At 44.9% G+C, this 18,195-nt stretch overlaps 1 protein-coding gene across 3 annotated transcripts in view; it reads left to right on the top strand.

Annotated features, from left to right (window-relative positions):
- The first annotated feature begins 592 nt into the window (after nt 1-592).
- The window catches only part of EIF4ENIF1 (eukaryotic translation initiation factor 4E nuclear import factor 1), a 71,518-nt gene continuing 53,915 nt past the window's right edge, over nt 593-18,195 (top strand). Inside the window, exons 1-6 of one of the 3 annotated variants that reach the window (XM_077461510.1) lie at nt 593-768; nt 9,229-9,347; nt 9,518-9,591; nt 9,682-9,809; nt 9,883-10,148; nt 16,715-16,916. In XM_077461510.1, the coding sequence (XP_077317636.1) occupies nt 9,258-9,347; nt 9,518-9,591; nt 9,682-9,809; nt 9,883-10,148; nt 16,715-16,916 (760 nt within the window). In that variant the 5' untranslated portion in view covers nt 593-768; nt 9,229-9,257. Of the gene's footprint in view, nt 769-836; nt 882-9,228; nt 9,348-9,517; nt 9,592-9,681; nt 9,810-9,882; nt 10,149-16,714; nt 16,917-18,195 lie in introns of those variants that run through there. The other 2 variants (XM_077461508.1, XM_077461509.1) reach the window with 2 other exon arrangements.

The following is an 18,195-nucleotide window of genomic DNA, read 5'->3' as shown; positions in this document are numbered from 1 at the left end:
GGGTTAACTTCCTCTGCTCTAACATTGCAGGACATTTAAAAAGTCCTGACAGCCGCTGACCCCTTCTGACGTCTCCTTTTTTCAGAAAAGTTCCTGCACTGTTTTCACAGAATGCAAATCAATCTTTTGCTGTTTGAGCCTCTACTTTTTCAAACGTTTTTTTCTTGTACGTATTCTTGCGTTTTTGTTCTACACAATATGTAAATGGTATTTGCACACATTTGTGTGCAATCGTGCGCAGGAGGCGTAAATTACTGACCAAAAATGCAGATTTTTATTTATTTTTTTTACCTGAAGGATGCACAGTGCTTGTTTACGCGCCTGTGTGCTTAGGCACGATACAAATAGTAAAGTATTTTATCCCAGAAAAAAAAAAAAAAGAAAAGCTGTACTAAGCTTTTTCAAGCTTCAGTGTGCAAGAGGCCCTTACAGAACGTTTTTTTTTTTTTTTTCCAGGATCTTGTACTGCCCAGTCATGTCTGATGACCTCACTTTCACTTTTAAACCAAACATCATCACAGCATCACGTGAACCACGCCATCCCCCTGCTAATTAAAGGGTTAAGCGTCTGGCCGACACGCCCTCTCCAGCGTCAACGAGTGACGTAGGACGTCCGAGGTCCTTTTTTTGACGTAGCCAATTTTCGGTGCCTGAGTGGAACGATTGTTGGCTATCCCGGATCGGCGCGGCGGGAGCCAGAAGCCAGCGAAGGCCCCGAAGCTCCCAGCGGAGAGCAGACCGGCGAGGAGAGGGGGAGCCGCGGGGCCGGTACGTGCCGTGCGTTGTGTGCGTACACTGCGTGCCGTGCGTAAGCGGCGTCCGTACGCGGCGGGGGGTATTAGAGGGAGGGGGGAACCGGGAAGGAGTGGGGGTGTATTCAGGTAAGAGGGTAGTTGTGTGCGGGGGGTAGAAGGATGAGTGTGCGGCAGGTGCTTGGGACTGTGCCCGTACATGTTTCTGGGGACTTTGGGGGGTGTCTGGCGGTTGGTTTGGGTCTGTTGGCTGACTGCGTTACTGGAAACGGTTTTTCTGGGCCTGGTGAGCGTGCTTCGTTATGACTTTGTATGTTGCTATGTGTGAGACAGGTGGCTCCTCCGTCCCTCCATTGTACTTGTTGCCTGGTTAGTGAATGGCCACTCTATAGCCTATTAAAGTGAATGGCTGTACAGGGCTTTGTAAAGGCCAAGGTGTGCAAGGGTAGCTGTAGGCGACTTTATTTTTCTAGTTTTAGATATTTAAGGCTTAGAACTTCTGTTTTTGGGTTTTTAAATGTCTGTTAGTAAGACCAGTCTCCTTTGTCCTGCAGACTACTCCCCCCCCCCCCCCCGTGGTGGGGGAATAACACAGCACTACTAGAGCATGCAACCATAGTAAGGCTTCCAACGAGCACCCCTCTTCTGTCTCCATGATGGGTTTTGGGAGACCCCTTGTGCTGTTTTGTCTCATCAGGACAGGAAGAGAAGTGTAGTCTCTTCAAAGTGGTGTACAGCAAACACTAGGTCCTGTGTTGGCTGGCTTTGTCATTTGGGTTGATGGCATCAGTTTTGAGTGCTTCTGAGATTGTTTAGAATTCATGGGGTGGGGGTGGTTTCTCAAGCAGGTTTGTGACACCGTTAGGCCTCAATCAAATGGTGTGTTTACATCTGTGTCCTGTGCAGGCCTGTGCTTTACCAGCAGGGGGATGCACAGGTGTTACTTGCATGCCAGTCCCATAGCTGTCTGTTGGGAAGCAGTTGCATGGGTGCTGCTGCTTCCAATGTGACAACTGTGCATGGCCCAGAACGCATCCACACTGGTGTTATCAAGACCTAGTGTGACAATTCTAACAGACTTGTTAAAGTGTGTGTGTGTTGTGTTTTTTTTTTTTTTTTTTTTTTTTTATATAAATAAGTCAGCAGCTACAAAGAGCACATTTGCTAACTTTTAATAAACCAACACTTGCCTGCTCCCCGGTCCAGAGATGTGGCTGCCTGGAGGCTAACTCCTCTCCCCCTTCTAGCCTTGGTTGGCACCATCATGGTAACTGTGGGCACCTGGCCGTGATAGCTTACGGCTTCGTGGCCGGGTGCGCATGCGTGAGTAGCGGCTGCTCCCTCCTATTGGCCAGCTGCTCTTCTGGGACCTGAGTTGTGTCCCAGAAGATTGCTGGCAGGGAGGCGCTGCCTAGGGCGAGAGGAGTTGCTTAGGTGGCTGAAGATAGGAAGTCTCAAATGAATGGATGCTGTCAAAGACAGGACATTCCTTCTAGGCTTGGGGGGGGGGGGGTGTTTGCTAGTATCCTAGGTGATGTTCATGCCTGTGCAATCTCTACACTATGTAATATTTTACAGATAATCTTGTCTAATTGGGGAACAGGAGGACTAGCTTATCCAAATTGTTTGGCTTGCTAAAGGCAGGCTACCTGGACTGTGCTTCGGAGACACAAGGGCAGTGGGGGATATTTACGAAAACTGTAAATGCAAAATCTGGAGCAGCTCTGAATGGAAACCAACCAGCTTCCAGGTTTTATTGTCAAAGCTTTATTGAACTAATGTTGCCTTCTAACTGGATACCATGCACAGCAGCACAAGATCTTGCTCTTCAGTTTTAGTAAGTCAACCCCAGTCTGTAATGTGAACTTTTTTGACACTGGCCTCAAACAACTTGGATATTGCCTTGAAAACCAGCAGGGTGTTTTACAGGTACAGCGTGGTGGTCGCACCCCCTGCAACCAGGGAGTCATGTTCTTTAAAGTCCTTGTGTGTACCTGCTGAAATGGGTGAAGTTTGGGACCTGCAGTGTGGATATGTGAGTGCAGGTTATTTGGATGGCTGTACCCTGTGTGTGGTTAAGTTCCCGTGTGACTACCCACACGCGCTTCCCTTAACTCCCTTCAGTCCTGCCTTTAAATTTGTGTGGTGCATTGGTTTTGCATCTTATTGTGCTTTTCACAGGTATACTCTACCTTGGCTGATCAGGGCAGTAGCGTTAAGGGCAGACTGGGACACTTCTGGTCCCAATGCGAGGGGTGGAGTACCCACACATCTTCCTATACGTCAGGATGCAGGGTTAACCGGTGACATCATGCAGAACTTACTGTCATCTTGGAGCACCCCTGCCCCCATTGTGCTTACCGGGTAATGCTCTTAGTACATGTTGGCAGATTAAACATATGAGTGCAACAAATACTATTTTTGCGACCAGAGTTGCCGCTCACATTCAGAGGTGATGATGGTTACATAATAGTGGGAAGGCTTTACCTGTGGTACGGGCTAATACATTTGAGAAGCTTTTGCTTAAGTTTACAGATCTGGCACCTTTTCTCTTGGCTAGCTCTATGCAGCTTTTGATAGCTTGTATCCAAGCTATTACTGGTAGACCATGTCTAGGCGACGACAGTGGGGAAAAAAATAGTGAAAATAAATACTCTTATCAAGAAGAGAAGAACCTGGCTGTAGCTCTCCTTGCATTATCTCCCATGGACATCATTTTAATTCCTGGCGATTCACAAACCCTCTTTGTTTGGTTTCATCACTACCTTCGGGCACTTTCTAATGGCTCTTTTGTGTCCAGGGAAAGCTTTCGATGGGTTTTGGTCCTAAACAAATGCTTCCCCCCCCCCCCCCCCCCTGTTTTACTTGCGCCCGTTCACCTGCTGGTGTCCTCCACTGAGTCTGGCTGTTGATTGGATAAATTGATAGTAGTGCAGCCATTGGCTTGTGCTGCTGTCAATCAAATGCAATGACGGGGCTGAGTCATACAGTTGGCGTCTATGGCTGCTAACTGTATGACAGGGGAGTGCGCCTGCAAGCTAACTCCCTCCAGAAAGAGCTTCCCAGAGGGGGGGGGGGTTATCTTTAGGGTGAGGAGCCCAGACAGCCGCTGTGGGTTGCCAGAATAGCTGGATCGGGCTCACTCTGTGCAAAACAAACTGCACAGTGTAGTTAAGTATAACATAATTTTTTTTTTTTTTTTAAACAAATTGAATCTATACAACCCCTTTTTAATACTATTCCTTGTGAGCTGCTAGTGCTTAAATTTCTTGTGCTGGAAATACCTTGAACCTCTACGTTTTAGGAGATATTTACAAAAAAGTTGCGTGCTGATGTCTATGGCACACGTGCACTTTAGAAAGGGCAGAACGTGCTGTTTCTAAAGGGGTCATTCCATGACCAGTGGCTCCCGCTCGCATGCGCAAGAGTGATGTCACATGACTCCAGCCACAGAGCCAGAGTTCGCGGCCCCTGAAGTAAGAGGGGTGAAGATGGATGCTCGCTGCTAGTGGTGACATTACAGGCTTCAGTTTCAGGTAAGTGACACACAATGGGCTACTATGCGATGCATGGTAGCCTATTATGCTTTACCTTTGCAGGGAAATAGAGGAAGTAAAACCCATCAGGGTTTATTTCCTCTGTAATCTTCCCAGCCCTCTGACTAGTGTACCCTTTCTGTTAATATCAAGGCAGTTATCTCTGGGAAGGGCTACAGTCTTCCCTGCAGTGATATACTGCCAATATTGTCGAGACCCCCCCCCCCCCCCCTTTTCTCCTGTCTGACTTGTGCTGTTTACATGCTCCTGGGACTTTAGCACAGTAGCAGCTGCTCTCCCTCCTCCTCTCAAGGCTGCTTGATCTTGAGCAGACAAACAAGCTAGCAGCAGCACACTCCTGTGCCAAAGTGAAAAGGGATGAATCGCTTAAGTTGTAACTGCCCTTCCAAAACTTTCAAAGAGAGCATATTGCTACTTCACCCTTATGACAGGTGAAGTTCCCCTAATGCATGAATAGGAGGAAAGGAACTAAAGCTTTTTAAGAATACTGGCAATATGTGCGGTTTATTTAATCTCACACCTGTCCTTTAACCACTTCAATACAGGGCACTTATACACCTTCCTGCCCAGGACAATTTTGCGCTTTCAGCTCTCACACTTTGACAATTACGCGGTCATGCTACACTGTACCCAAACTAATTATTTTTTTTTTTCAATTTTCTTCCCACAAATGGAGATTTCTTTTGGTGGTATTTGGTCACCACTGCGTTTTTATTTTTTGCTAAACAAATAAAAAAATTTAAAAAACGGAAAATTTAAAGTACGTTTTTATTTTACTGATGGGCACAGAGGGCACTGATGGTTGACACTGTGTACTTAAAGGATGAAAAGATGGGTACATATGGGTGGCACTGATGTGCAGCACTGGGCATCCCTGGTGGCACTGGCAGGAATTGTCAGTGGGCACTGATTGGCAGCTGCCTGGGCACTGATGTTTCCCTGGGGGTCGGGGGGTGGCTTACCTGGTGGTCCAGTGTGGTGGCATCCCTGGTGGTCCTGGGTGGAATCCAAGGGGGAGGGGGGGTGCCTGCGCTGATAAACAATCAGCACAGGACCCCCGATCGGCTCTCCTCTACTTGCGTCTGTCAGACACAAGTGAAGAATAGCCGATCACAGGCTCTTCATGTTTACATTGTGATCAGCCATGATTGGACATGGCTGATCACATGGTAAAGAATCTCCGTCCGACTCGTTACAGAGATCGGTGTTGCAGGGTGTCAATCTGATGCCCCGCAACAACGATCACCACGATGCGTGCAGCAGCTTAATATCCTGAGGATGTCAATATATTGAAACTACTTTGCCGCCGTTCTTCTCCTATATAGTGGGTGGCAAGTGGTTAAGGGAGAATTTACGCATAGCGCAGTGACGGGCATTTTACAATGTCTTGCTGTATGAACATGCACAATTGTTTTCTGTTCCTATTTTGTACACTTTAAGGCTAGGTTCACACTTGGGCAGTGACAGACAAAACATATGATTCACACTGCATTGCAGTTCAGATCACATGCGATGTCTGTGCGATGCAAATTCAGCAATACAAACTGTGTGGCTGGGATCACATTCGCACCAAAATGGTGCAGGACCTTTTTTTTTTTTTTTTTTTTTTTTTTTTTTTTTTGCCCGCACTGAAATTGGATTCTATGGATGTTCACACCTGTGCGACCCAATTCCTGCACAATTGCATGATCTGAGGGGGGGGGGGGGGGGGGGTCAATAACTTTACATTGACACCTGCAGCGGCTCACAGATGTCAGTATGAACGGCCAGAAAAGGTAAAAGCATTGTTCTACTGTGAATCTGCCCAAGTTTATACATGGACCCCCCCACCCCCCCCCCCCCCCCCCCCCCCCATTGAGCTCTCCTTATCTAACATACCTATCTTTTGCAAGGACACATGGATGCTTTTACAGGTTGGAAAATAAGCCAAGTGCCTGTAAAGATTCAATTTTTAAGCCCAGTGTGCATGAAGCTTAAGGCTCTCAAATTGTGACACGGAGTATGTCAGAACCTAAAGTTGTGAGATGAGGTAGGGACCCAAGCCATGTGTACAGAGTCAAGCAGATATCTGAAGGATTTTCCTTGGTTTCTCAGGTGGACCCTTAAAGGATTCCACTGCCCCATCTGGGTGTCTTGGTGCAGGTGGATTTTCTCACCTGCAAACACCCAGATGTGCTTGGAGAACTCAAGATGTGGATCTTCTTGCATCCAGGTTAAATTCAAAGCTGGGCAGATTCATAGTTGGGACCAGGGGGATGCCTGACCGTTTGAGGTGTATGTGCCTTTCCTCCAATCTGCTGTCTCCCAGTGTAATTCAACACTGCTACTGCTGAATGGGCAAGTGAAAAAAAAAAAAATCTAACTCCATGTGTACTTTATAAATGGTATATAAAGCTGAATACGGCAAATATACATGTAAAACTTGTGTAGGAGGATTTGTATCATCTGAGGCCATTCACTTTACTGGGCATTTGAGTTTGCATCCACTTTAAGACCCTTCCATGCCCATCTCCTCTAAATTGATAGCTTCCTTACACATGGGAGGCTTTGGGGTCATTTTTACTAGAGGTGGATGTTTGGTGTGTAATGGTTAATGATGGACATCAGTCGCTTGGTTTTTAATTTGGGAGATGTGTCGGGTGTCTTTGTGTGTGTTTTATTTTTTTATTTTTTTGAGGTTTTCCAGTTCCTGGCTCCATGGATGCTGACATTTTTGTTGTGTCTTTGGTATCTGAAGCATGCCTAGGCTTTTGTTTAGGCAGGACTGTATTGGCACTCTGGGATTCCAGAGGACATCTCTAGTGCAGGGGTAATTTGCCTTCATCCCCAGGGCTTGGGGGTTCATTTCACCAGTCAGAACAACCCTCTTTGTTGGATGTGGTCATGCGTGAGTGGCTGCTGATCGACAATTCTGATTTAGTTGTACTTGAAAGTTTGCCTGGAAAGAAAGGAGTTTGCAGGCACCTGTTCTCTTGGAGTAAAAAGGAGTAGCGATTTGACTGGGGTAAAATCTGTTATATCCGACTGTCTCCTGGCTGAGCCTGCTTGAGGAAACTGGGACAAACTACCAGTTTTTAAATGACTTGATTAAAAGTGTAGCAGGACAGCCCTCCCTTACAGTGGGGCTACACTGCATGGGTTTACTTCCTCTTTGATTCCCTGCAAAGGTAAAGCATAATGGACTACTATGCATCGCATAATAGTCCATTATGTGTCACTTGCCTGACACAGGAGCCAGTAAAGTCACCGCTGTCCCCTGTAGTTCCGAGCGTCCATCTTCTTGGTGGGTCTCGCTGCTCCGGTGCAATGATTTGCCAGAGCAGCGATGACTTCACTCGCGGCATACAGCCGCGTTCTGCGGCTTGCCCAGTGCGCCTGTGCGCCGCTGTCTACGGCGCATGCGCCGTAGACAGCGGTGGCTGTCTTCAGGTAAATATCTCCTAAACCGTGTAGGTTTAGGAGACATTTCTTGGACCTACAGGTAAGCCTTAATCTAGGCTTACCTGTAGGTCAAAGTGGTTTGCAAGGGTTTACAACCACTTTAACCCTTGCAGTGCAAGGGCAGCTGCACAGCAGGGGAACACTGTTTTCTCGGCGTCAAGCTTAAAGTGGGTTGTAAAGGCAGAACACTTTATTTATTTGAATTTTTTTTTTTTTTTCCCTTTCCCACTGCATTCCCTGCGTTGATGAAAAAAAAAAATCCAGTAGTTGTCACTGCCCGTCTGCAGCTGTGCTGGCCTGTTCTTCTCCTTACAGGACAGACTGCCGCAGGTGCCATTGGCTACTACATCTGAGCTTGGAACAGGACCGAGCCATGCTGTGTCTATGCTCAAGTGGGCCTGCAGGTGTCTTATACCTGGGGACCTTCAGAAGAGGAGGTTCTGAGCTGCTTTATGCAATATCATTGCACAGAGCAGATAGTATAACATTTTATAGTCAATTTAAATTTTAATTTTTGTTTTTGCCTTTTAGAACCTTTTGTATATTGGCAGTAACCTATCTATTACCATCTGAGATGAATGCATGGCTGTATGTGCAATATGGTTAATTCAACATTAAAAGAAGTTTTGGTATTCTACAAAAGATATTTACCTAGGTGAATGCAGCAACTGGTACACAGGTTTTTTTTTTTTTTTTTTTTATATTAACGCATAGCCTGCATTGAGATGGGGAGAAAAATCTTCTGAATTTACAACCACTTTAATCCAAAAAAACAAGTAGGCAGAGACTGATATATTTGCAGTGGAGATGAGCCAACTTCATTGAAAGGTGTAGATCCACTTTGAAGGATAACTAAAGGTGTGTATGTATATGTGGCCCCAAACCCCTTCTGGATGTCCCTCAGCGGTGTTCCTCATCTTCTCGAGTGCCCCGTCAGAAAAGCCATCTGCCTCAGGGCACTTGTGTCATGGACACAGACAGCAGGACTCTGCCCCAGCTCCCTGCATCATTGATACATATTCTCCCCCAATATTGGGATGCTTTCCAAGCCTTGTGCAGGTCTGCCCCATGAGTGGGCAGAAGCCTTCTATAAGCAGACTATGGTTCACAGGCATACAAAAAGCAAATGTACTCCTGTGACCCACAAGGGTTGACTGGTTTAAAACTGACAATGCGTCTTTTAAACCTCCGCCACTAAGATTCAGCTGCTTTTCAACTGTAACCTTTTAGAACACTAAAATTTGTTCTAATGTTATGGCCTGGGGTTTTATTTGTCACTGGGCATATGTTGCATGTATGTAATACAGTACTTTTACTTGCTACTGTCATCTGATGAGTTTTTTTTTTTTTTTAAAAGACCATCGGGTTTATACGGTGGTGTTGCCTTAACTCAAAGTATTGCTGCCCACAGAGTTGTCCCAGGTTAGCCTATTAAACATCTGCTGCTGCGGCTACCTAACCAATTTCCCCATTATTAGGTTTGTTGTGGATATCTGGACTTGTTGGAATGGATCACAAGGAGGACCCAGACATAAGAGATTCTTTTGGTAACCTCAAGAAGGCCCCTCGAAGCAAATCCCATCACAGATACTCAAAGGTATTTCAAATATATTAACTATTAAGCAAATCTGTAGCTGTTCTGTACACATTCAATTGCTATGACCAAGGTGACTTGGATTCACTTGGTGGGTTTTTTATGTTGTTGGGTTCTTGATTGTCAGTTTTTGCCCCCTCCTTTTTTTTTTAATACCTTCTGTCTGTTAACAGGAAGAACTTCTGGACATAAAGGAGCTACCACACTCTAGACAGAGGCCATCATGTTTACTTGACAAATATGACAGGTGTGTGGCACTGAATGTGTGCTTGAGTTGACTATATGGCGTAAAGTTTGACTTTATAGTTTATGAAACCTATATGGTCTTGTTTGACAGTGATGGTATTTGGGACCCTGAAAAATGGCATGCATCTCTATACCCAAATTCTGGACGCAGCTCACCTGTTGACTCTTCAAGAAAAGAAACTGAAGCAGAAAGAGGTTCTCTAAAACGTCGAATAGCAGGTAAATTTAGCTTTCTCTGGCTTCTGCTGATGAATTCTAAACGGATGAGTAAAGATTTGTCTACTTTTTGCAGACCCAAGAGAACGAGTAAAGGAGGATGACCTTGATGTGGTCCTCAGTCCGCAGCGGCGGAGCTTTGGGGGTGGTTGCCACGTTACTGCAGCTGTCGGTTCACGCCGATCTGGAAGTCCCTTGGATAACAAAGAAAATGAAAGCTTACGACTTATTGGTGGGCGAAGAATTGGCAGTGGCAGAATTATAGCTGCTAGAGGGTTTGAACGCGATCTAAGAGAACCTCGTGAGACAAGAGAAAAGGAGTACAAAGATAAGCGTTTCAGGGTAAGACCTATTGGTTTGTGTTTTTTATCTGTGTGAAAGGGCCAGTTCAGGCTAAGGCAATTTATGAGGTACTGGTGGGCTGTTACTCACGCTTTTTGTATCTCTTGGTGACTTGGCAGAGGTTTTTGCTAGCTTGGCTTTTATGTTGCCACCGCTACTGTTGCATGCTCTTTCTATCATTAAATATATACAGGAAGTTTGGGACTGCTGTATGTAATTTGTACATTAAAAAGCAGGACCGAGAACAGATCATGGATCTGCATAGTGTAACAGCTAGATTTAGAGACTTCTTTGCAGATCTGTACAAAACGACTACGACAGACCCCACTGACCGGAGAACGGCCTTCCTTTGTAGTATCACCCTTCCCCCCCCCCCCCCCAACTGACGACTGACCAGATTGACCTTGAGGCTCCCCTCACCACAGATGAAATAGCCTTGGCTATTGCCAGTTTTGCCAAATCCAAATCCCTGGGCTCGGACGGCCTCCCAATTGAGTTTTACTCCCAGTTCGGGGAATTTCTTACTCCAAAGCTACTCGTGCTATATAACCACCTTTTTCGAGACCTTTTCCTTGCCCCTATCCATGAGAGGCAGTAATAGTACTCATTCCCAAAAAAAGGGAAGGATCCAGGATATCTGTAATCATATCACCCCATTTCCCTGCTCCAAGCGGACATTAAAATTCTTGCTAAGGTACTGTCGCTGAGATTGAACAAAATTATCCTCTCTAATACATGTCGACCAGGCGGGATTTATGCCGGGTCGTAATACATCCTTCAACTTGCGCAAGTTGTTTATTAACCTGTAAGCCACGCATAGGGAGGCAGGATCTCGGGTAGTGGTAACCTTACACACAGCAAAAGCCTTTGACTCCGTGGAGTGGGGGTACATATGGAAATGTCTCAAAGGGTATGGCTTTGGCCCTAAATTTTATTAAATGTGTGCAACTTTTATACCAGTCCCCAACAGCCAGGGTGATGGCGAACGGATATCCCTCCGAGCAGTTTGACCTCAGCAGAGGCACAAGGCAGGGCTGCCCCCTTTCACCGTTGTACACCCTGGTAGCTGAGCTGCTGGCCATTTCCATCCGGGATAATCCAGAAATTAAGGGAGTAGGCTCCGGTACTCTGAGAAAATCGGTATGTATGCGGACGACACCCTGTTGTACCTGGCTGACCTGGGTCCTTCCTTGCGAGCAGCACTACACACAATTGAACAATTTGGGACCTTCTCTGGTTTAAAAATTAACTGGGAGAAATCTCAGATTTTACCAATAGACAGTTTCCCACCAACCAAGTCACAAGCCATGTTACTTCTCCAGAGAGTTAGTACTATCAAATACCTTGGGGTACAGGTGTCCAGAATATCGACAGACTATATACATCTAAATATTGAACCCCTTATATCCTCTGTGAAAACTAAGCTCAGGATTTGGGCTCGCCTGCCACTGGGGGTATGGGGGAGCATAAACTTAATTAAGATGATCCTACTTCCCAAAACTTTGTTATGGCACTCCCCAACTTGCTTGCCTTTGAATTATTTTAAAACTCTAGAAGCCCTCCTTAAACCGTTTGTATGGGGTCCTAAGAGACACAAACTGGCGTGGCAGGTACTTAAAAACCCTACTGACCTGGGAGGTATGGCATTGCCGGATTTTAACTTGTATTATATTGCGTCCCAGTTATCCCAATTCTATCACATAGACAAGACAGAACGGTTCCTCCAGTTAATGTGCCCCAAGTGGGCCAGATGCACGAAAGATTCACTATATGCGATAATAGGCCCTGGAAATGCTGGCTTGTGGAGTAGGGAGAAGGCCTTATTGAGACAATACAGACGTATATGGGACATTGCTTCTGCCAAGCTGGGGATTCCCCAATATGATTTCACCCCATTATGGCACAACAGGACCCTACTAGAATTCTGGCGAATCCCGGATGTGGATTGCTGGTCCGCTCATGGGATTTTCTACCTACATCATTTAATCGTGCATAGGACCCTAAAAATGTTTCACGCACTCAAGGAGGAATTCAATCTTCCTGCCCACATGTTCTACAGATACTTACAGGTCAAACATGCAATCCAAAACCAATTTATACTGTCCCCTCAGCCCACTCCCAATGTAATCATGGCGATGGTCAAAAACACAGACCCCCCAAAAACTAATATCAGCATTCTATAACATGCTCTCTACTCCTGTCACAACTACACTAGCATATGGCCTTAAGCCTCGCTGGGAAAGGGCTGTGGGACCCATAGAGGACGAGGAATGGGGGGGAAGCCTTGGGACTTTGCAAGGAGGTTTCGCCAAAGCTCTCGGACAGACTGACCCAAACCTATATCATCCATCAGCCATACCTTACGCCACTTAGCCCTTGTACACACGGTCGGACATTCTGCCAACCAAATCCGTTGGATTTTGTCCGGATTGTGTCCGAAACTGTTGCATACACACGGTCGGACCAAGTTGACGGAAAATCTGATCGTTCAGAACGTGATGACGTTATTTTGTTACGACAGGACTACGTTCAGGCTAGTAGCCAATAGCTTTGGTGTAGGAATTTGATCTGAGCATGCGTGGCACTTTGTCCGATCGGAATTCTCTACACATGATCGGAGTATGTCCGATCGGACCAGTTTGTTGGAAAATATTTCCAACAAGTTGGAAAATTGGGTCCGACGGATATTCCGACAGAATCGGTCCGATGCATACCACACGGTCCGATAGGACACATTCTGATGAATTCTCCGACCGTGTATACAAGGGCTTAGGGTAGCCAGATACAGGAACTCAGTCCACTCTGTGCCAAATGTGTGGGAGGAAGAGGGGCACGTTCATCCATCTTATGGTCATGCTCCAAAATACAGGGACTTTGGACACAGTGAGATTCCTTCATGACGCTATGGGCTCTCCAGCCACACTTGACCCAAAAAATGTGCCTCCTAGGGCTCATGCCAGACTCGACTGACAGGTACACAAAGGTATTTCTGCATGAGACACTATTCAGAGCGCGTAAGGTAATGGCTATGAAATGGATGAGGACTTGCCCCCCGAACTTAGCAGACTGGAAGGCCGAAATAAACAATACCCTCCTATCTAAAAAAAATTTATATACACCAATAGAGGATGTCCTGAGAAATACTATAAAATTTGGGACAGGTGGCTGCAGGAGTCGGACACTTGCTCATAACTTGACCCTCGCACTACGCACGGGTAGGTCGATGGCATGTGGATCACCAAGCCCATGGGTAACAAGGCGAGTCACAAAATACTGAAACCAGGTTCTTATTTATTCCACGGATACGCCATGGGGTGATGATAAAGACCTGAGATGTGGACTCTACTGTTTGAAGTTATGTATGATATGTACCATACCTGAAAATGTACACTATAGCATGTATGCACTGTAAACAAAATAAAACCTGTTGATTTAAAAAAAAAAGCAGGACCGAGCACTCGTACTCATACAGTGGCTATAAAGTCTACACACCCCTGTTAAAATGTCAGGTTTCTGTGATGTAAAAGACTAATAAATTCAAAACTTTTTAACTTTTTAAACTGTACAAATCTAGGGGGGGAGGAGAGGAGACAGCATCTGTGGAGTAAAACTAAAATGTGGTTGCATAAGTGTGCACACCCTGGAGATGTAGCTACGTTCAGAATTGGGCAATCGCGTTCAAACTCATGTTAAATCAGAGTCAGTACATATCTGCCACTTTTTAAAGTGCCTCTGGTTAACCCCAAACAAAGGTGTTGTGTGTGTGTGTGTGTGTGTGTGTGTGTGTGTGTGTGGTGTTTTGTTCTAGTAGGTCTTTACCAACATTTTCTTGCATTCTACAAGCCATGGTCAGCAGAGAGCTTCCAAAGCATCAGAGGGATCTCATTGTTAAGATGTGTCGGTCAAGAGAAGGGTACAAAATTTCCAAGGCATTAGATATACCATGGAACACGGTCATCAAGTGATCAAAATATGGCACAACAGTGACATTACTAAGAATTGGGGGGGGGGGGGGGCCCAAGAGAGAAAGATGAGGAAAACTGGTCAGGGAGGCTGCCAAGAGGCCTTCAGCAACATTAGCGGAGCTGCAGGAATATCTGGCAAGTACTGGCTGTGTGGTACATGTGACAACAATCTCCGTGTGGGGTAGAGTGGCAGGACCAAAACCTTTTCTTGCAAAGAAACATCCAGGCCCAGCTAAATTTTTCAGACCTGCACCTGAAGTCTCCCAAAAGCATGTGGGAAAATGTGTTCTGGTCTGATGAAACCAGACCAGGTTTTTTATTTTTTGATGCTAATCTCTGCACAGCACCAAAAGAACACCACACCAACAGTAAAGTAGCAGCATCATGCTTTTGGGCTGTGGGGGTGGGTTGTCGCCCCCCCCCCCCCTTCCCTTCTCTTCAGCCGGAACCGGGTCCTTAGTCAAGGTAGACGGAATAATGAACAGTTCCAGGTGCCAGTCAATATTGGCACAAAACCTTGAGGCTTCTACTTGAAAGCTGAAGAGGGGCTTTATCTTTCAGTATGTGAATGACCCAAATCGACAAAGGAATAGTTTCACCAGAATAAAGTTTTTTTGGAATGGCACAGACTTGAATCTGATTTGAAAATCTGTGGGGGTGTGTTGGTTCCCCCCCCAACTAAGAAGTTTGTTCAATTGAGTTGTACAGTTTATAGGTCACATTAAAGATGGAGATTTCTGAAGGGGGGGGGGGCCCAACTGTACCATAAAGGAAACAATCTCTGTCATATGCCAAAAGGTGTAATTCCTGTTTTTGAATTGACCATTAAGACAACCTGTGGCGAACCTCCCACTCTAAATAGTGGGCATCTAGAGGTGCCTGTGTGCTGCCTCTCTTCCCTTAAATAATGGATTCTACAAATAGTTTGTGTTATCATATATACAGTGGGGGTCGAAAGTTTGGGGACCCCAGGTAAAAATGTGCTTAACGAAGCCAAGGAAAGATGGAAAAATCTCCAAATGGCATCAAATTACAAATTAGACATTCTTATGTCAGTTAGATTTTATTTCCATCATTTACACTTTCAAAATGACAGAAAACAAAAAAAGGCGTCTGCAAAAGTTTGGGCACCCTGCAGAGTTAATATCTTGTACTGCCCCCTTTTGGCAAGTATCACAGCTTGTAAACGCTTTTTGTAGCCAGCCAAGAGTCTCAATTCTTATTTGAGGTATCTTTGCCCTTTCTTCCTTAAGTGTTCCAGTTCTTTGAGATTTCTGGGCGGTCTGTCACACCCTGCTCTTAATGTCGATCCATAGATTTTCAATAATGTTGAGGTCAGGAGATTGAAGGCCATGGCAAAACCCTCAGTTTATGCCTCTTGATGTAATCCCCCGTGGATTTCGAGGTGTGTTTAGGATCATTATCAATTTGTAGAAGCCATCTTCTCTTTAACTTCAGCTTTTTCACAGATGGCATCAAGTTACCATCCAAAATTTGCTGAAATTTTATTGAATCCATTTTTTCCTTCTACTTGTGAAATGTTTCCTGTGCCACTGGCTGCAATACAACCCCAAAGCATGATTGATCCACCCCCACGCTTAACAGTTGGACAGAGGTTCTTTTCATTAAATTCTGTGCCCTTTCTTCTCCAAACGTACCTTTGCTCATTCCAGCCAAAAAGTTATATTTTTAACCTCATCTGTCCACAGAACTTGTTTCCAAAATGCCTCAGGCTTGCCTATATATGTTTATTAGCAAAGTTCAAATACTGATTTGTGGTGAGGACGTAGGTTTTCTTCTGACTCTTCCATGAAGACCATATTTGTACAAGTATCTTTTTTTTTTTTTTTTTTTTTTTTTTTTCTTTTTTTTTTTAGTGGAATGTACCACAACTTTAGTGTCTGCCAGATCTTTCTGGCGGGATCGTGCGGTCAAACGTGGGTTTTGAATTGCTTTTCTCACAATCCTGCAAGCCGATGACTGCCATTTCTTAATTACATCCCGAACAGAGGATATTGACATCTGAGAATGCTTTGCTATCTTCTTATAGCCTTCTCCAGCTTTGTGAGCGTCAACCATTTTCAGTTTTCTAGACAACTGCTTGGAAGAACCCATGGTGCTGATTGTTGGGGCAAGGTCAGATGAGTCTGGCCATTTAAAACCTTTGAGATTGACATCACCTGGTCTTTCCAGACGATGATGAACAATCCATGACACTGCCAGGTCTCAGCTTTGCAAAGGGGGCAGTGCATGCTATAAATTCTGCAGGGTGCCCAAACTTTTGCAGACGCCATCTTTTTTTTGTTTTCTGTCATTTTGAAAGTATAAATGATGGAAAGGAAATCTAACTTTTTTGACATATTATAAGAATATCTAATCTCTAATTTGCCTTTTGGAGATTTTTCCATCTTTCCTTGGCTTCGTTATGCACATTAATACACACTTTTACCTGGAGCGCCCAAACTTTCGATCCCCACTGTAGCACACAGGTCCCTGTGATTCTCACAGTATTTAGAGTTTGTATTGTAATTTTTTTTTTTATTAAACTTCTTTTTTTTTTTTTTTTTTTCTTCCTCTTCCCCCCCCCCCCCCTTGCATTAGAGAGAATATGGTGATGGCAAGAGAGTATTTGGTGAACGCAAGAGAAATGATTCCTATACAGAAGAGGAGCCTGAATGGTTTTCTGGTGGTCCTACTAGCCAGTCTGAGACCATAGAGCTCACTGGCTTTGATGAGAGAATTCTGGAAGAAGATCAGAAGGGAAGAAAAAGAACACGCAAAAGAACATCTTCTGTAAAGGAAGGCAAGTAACAGGTTTTTGTTCTTTTGTTTTCTTCTGCCTTAGGCCAGTATTGTGTTCTATGCAAGGCTCTTAAAGTGGTATCAAAAGCAAAAAATTTACGACGAGCGGGGCTTAGATCCCCCCCCCCCCCCCCCCCCTGCATTACTGGACTCTGGGATAGCTAGCTAAGTGTGCAATTTATTACAAGTCAACAGCTGCAGTATTTGTAGCTGCTGACTTAAAAGTGTGTGTGTGTGTGTGTGTGTGTGTGTGTGTGTTTTTTTGCGGAACACCGCTTTAATGTCGGTCTGAAAAAATGTTTGCTGTGACCCAATTATAAGGTATTAACTAAAGTTGCGCTAACAAATTGAAGCTGATCTCAATCTATATATTGCACACAGTGGGAACGGAAAGTATTCAGATCCCCCTTAAATTATTCACTTTGTTATATTGCAGCCATTTGCTGAAATCATTTTAAGTTTCCCTTTTTTTTTTTTTTTTTTTTTTTTCCCTCAATTTACACACAGCACCCCAGAAACAGACTTGTTGACATTTTTGCAGATTTATTAAAGAAACTGAAATATCACATGGTCCCAAGTATTCAGACCCTTTGCTGTGATACTCATATATTTAACTCGGGTACTGTCCACTTCTTCTGATCATCCTTGAGATGGTTCTACACCTTCATTGAGTCCAGCTGTTTGATTTTTACTGATTGGACTTGATTAGGAACATGTGTGTGTGTATGACCTTACCACTCACAGGGCATGTCAGAGCAAATGAGAATCATGAGGTCAAAGGAACTGCCTGAAGAGCTCAGACAGAATTGTGGCAAGGCACAGATCTGGCCAAGGTTACACAAACCTTTCTGCTGCACTTGAGGCTCCTAAAAGCACAGTGTCCGCCATAATCCTTAAATGGAAGCCGTTGGGACAACCAAAACCCTTCCTAGAGCTGGCCGTCTGGCCAAATTGAGCTATCGGGTGAGAACTAAAGAACCCAAAGATCACTGTGGCTGAGCTCCAAATATGCTGTCGGGAGAAAGTTGTAGAAAGTCAACCATTACTGCAGCCCTCCACCAGTCAGGGCTTTATGGCAGAGTGGCCTGACTGAAGCCTCTCAGTACATGACTCGTGAAAGCCCGCATGGAGTTTGCAAAGAAACACCTGAAGGACTCCAAGATGGTGATAAATAAGATTCTCTGATCTGAGACCAAGGTAGAACTTTTTGGCCTTAATTCTAAGTGGTATGTGTGGAGAAAACCAGGCACTTCTCATCACCTGTCCCAATTGTGAAGTGT

This window comes from Lithobates pipiens, unplaced genomic scaffold (assembly GCF_037356315.1).
Source record: "Lithobates pipiens isolate NorthernLeopardFrog02 unplaced genomic scaffold, aLitPip1_a1.2 Scaffold_3, whole genome shotgun sequence".
In the NCBI taxonomy this organism is placed as follows: Eukaryota; Metazoa; Chordata; class Amphibia; order Anura; family Ranidae; genus Lithobates; species Lithobates pipiens.
This window is presented reverse-complemented; position numbering and strand designations above follow the sequence as displayed.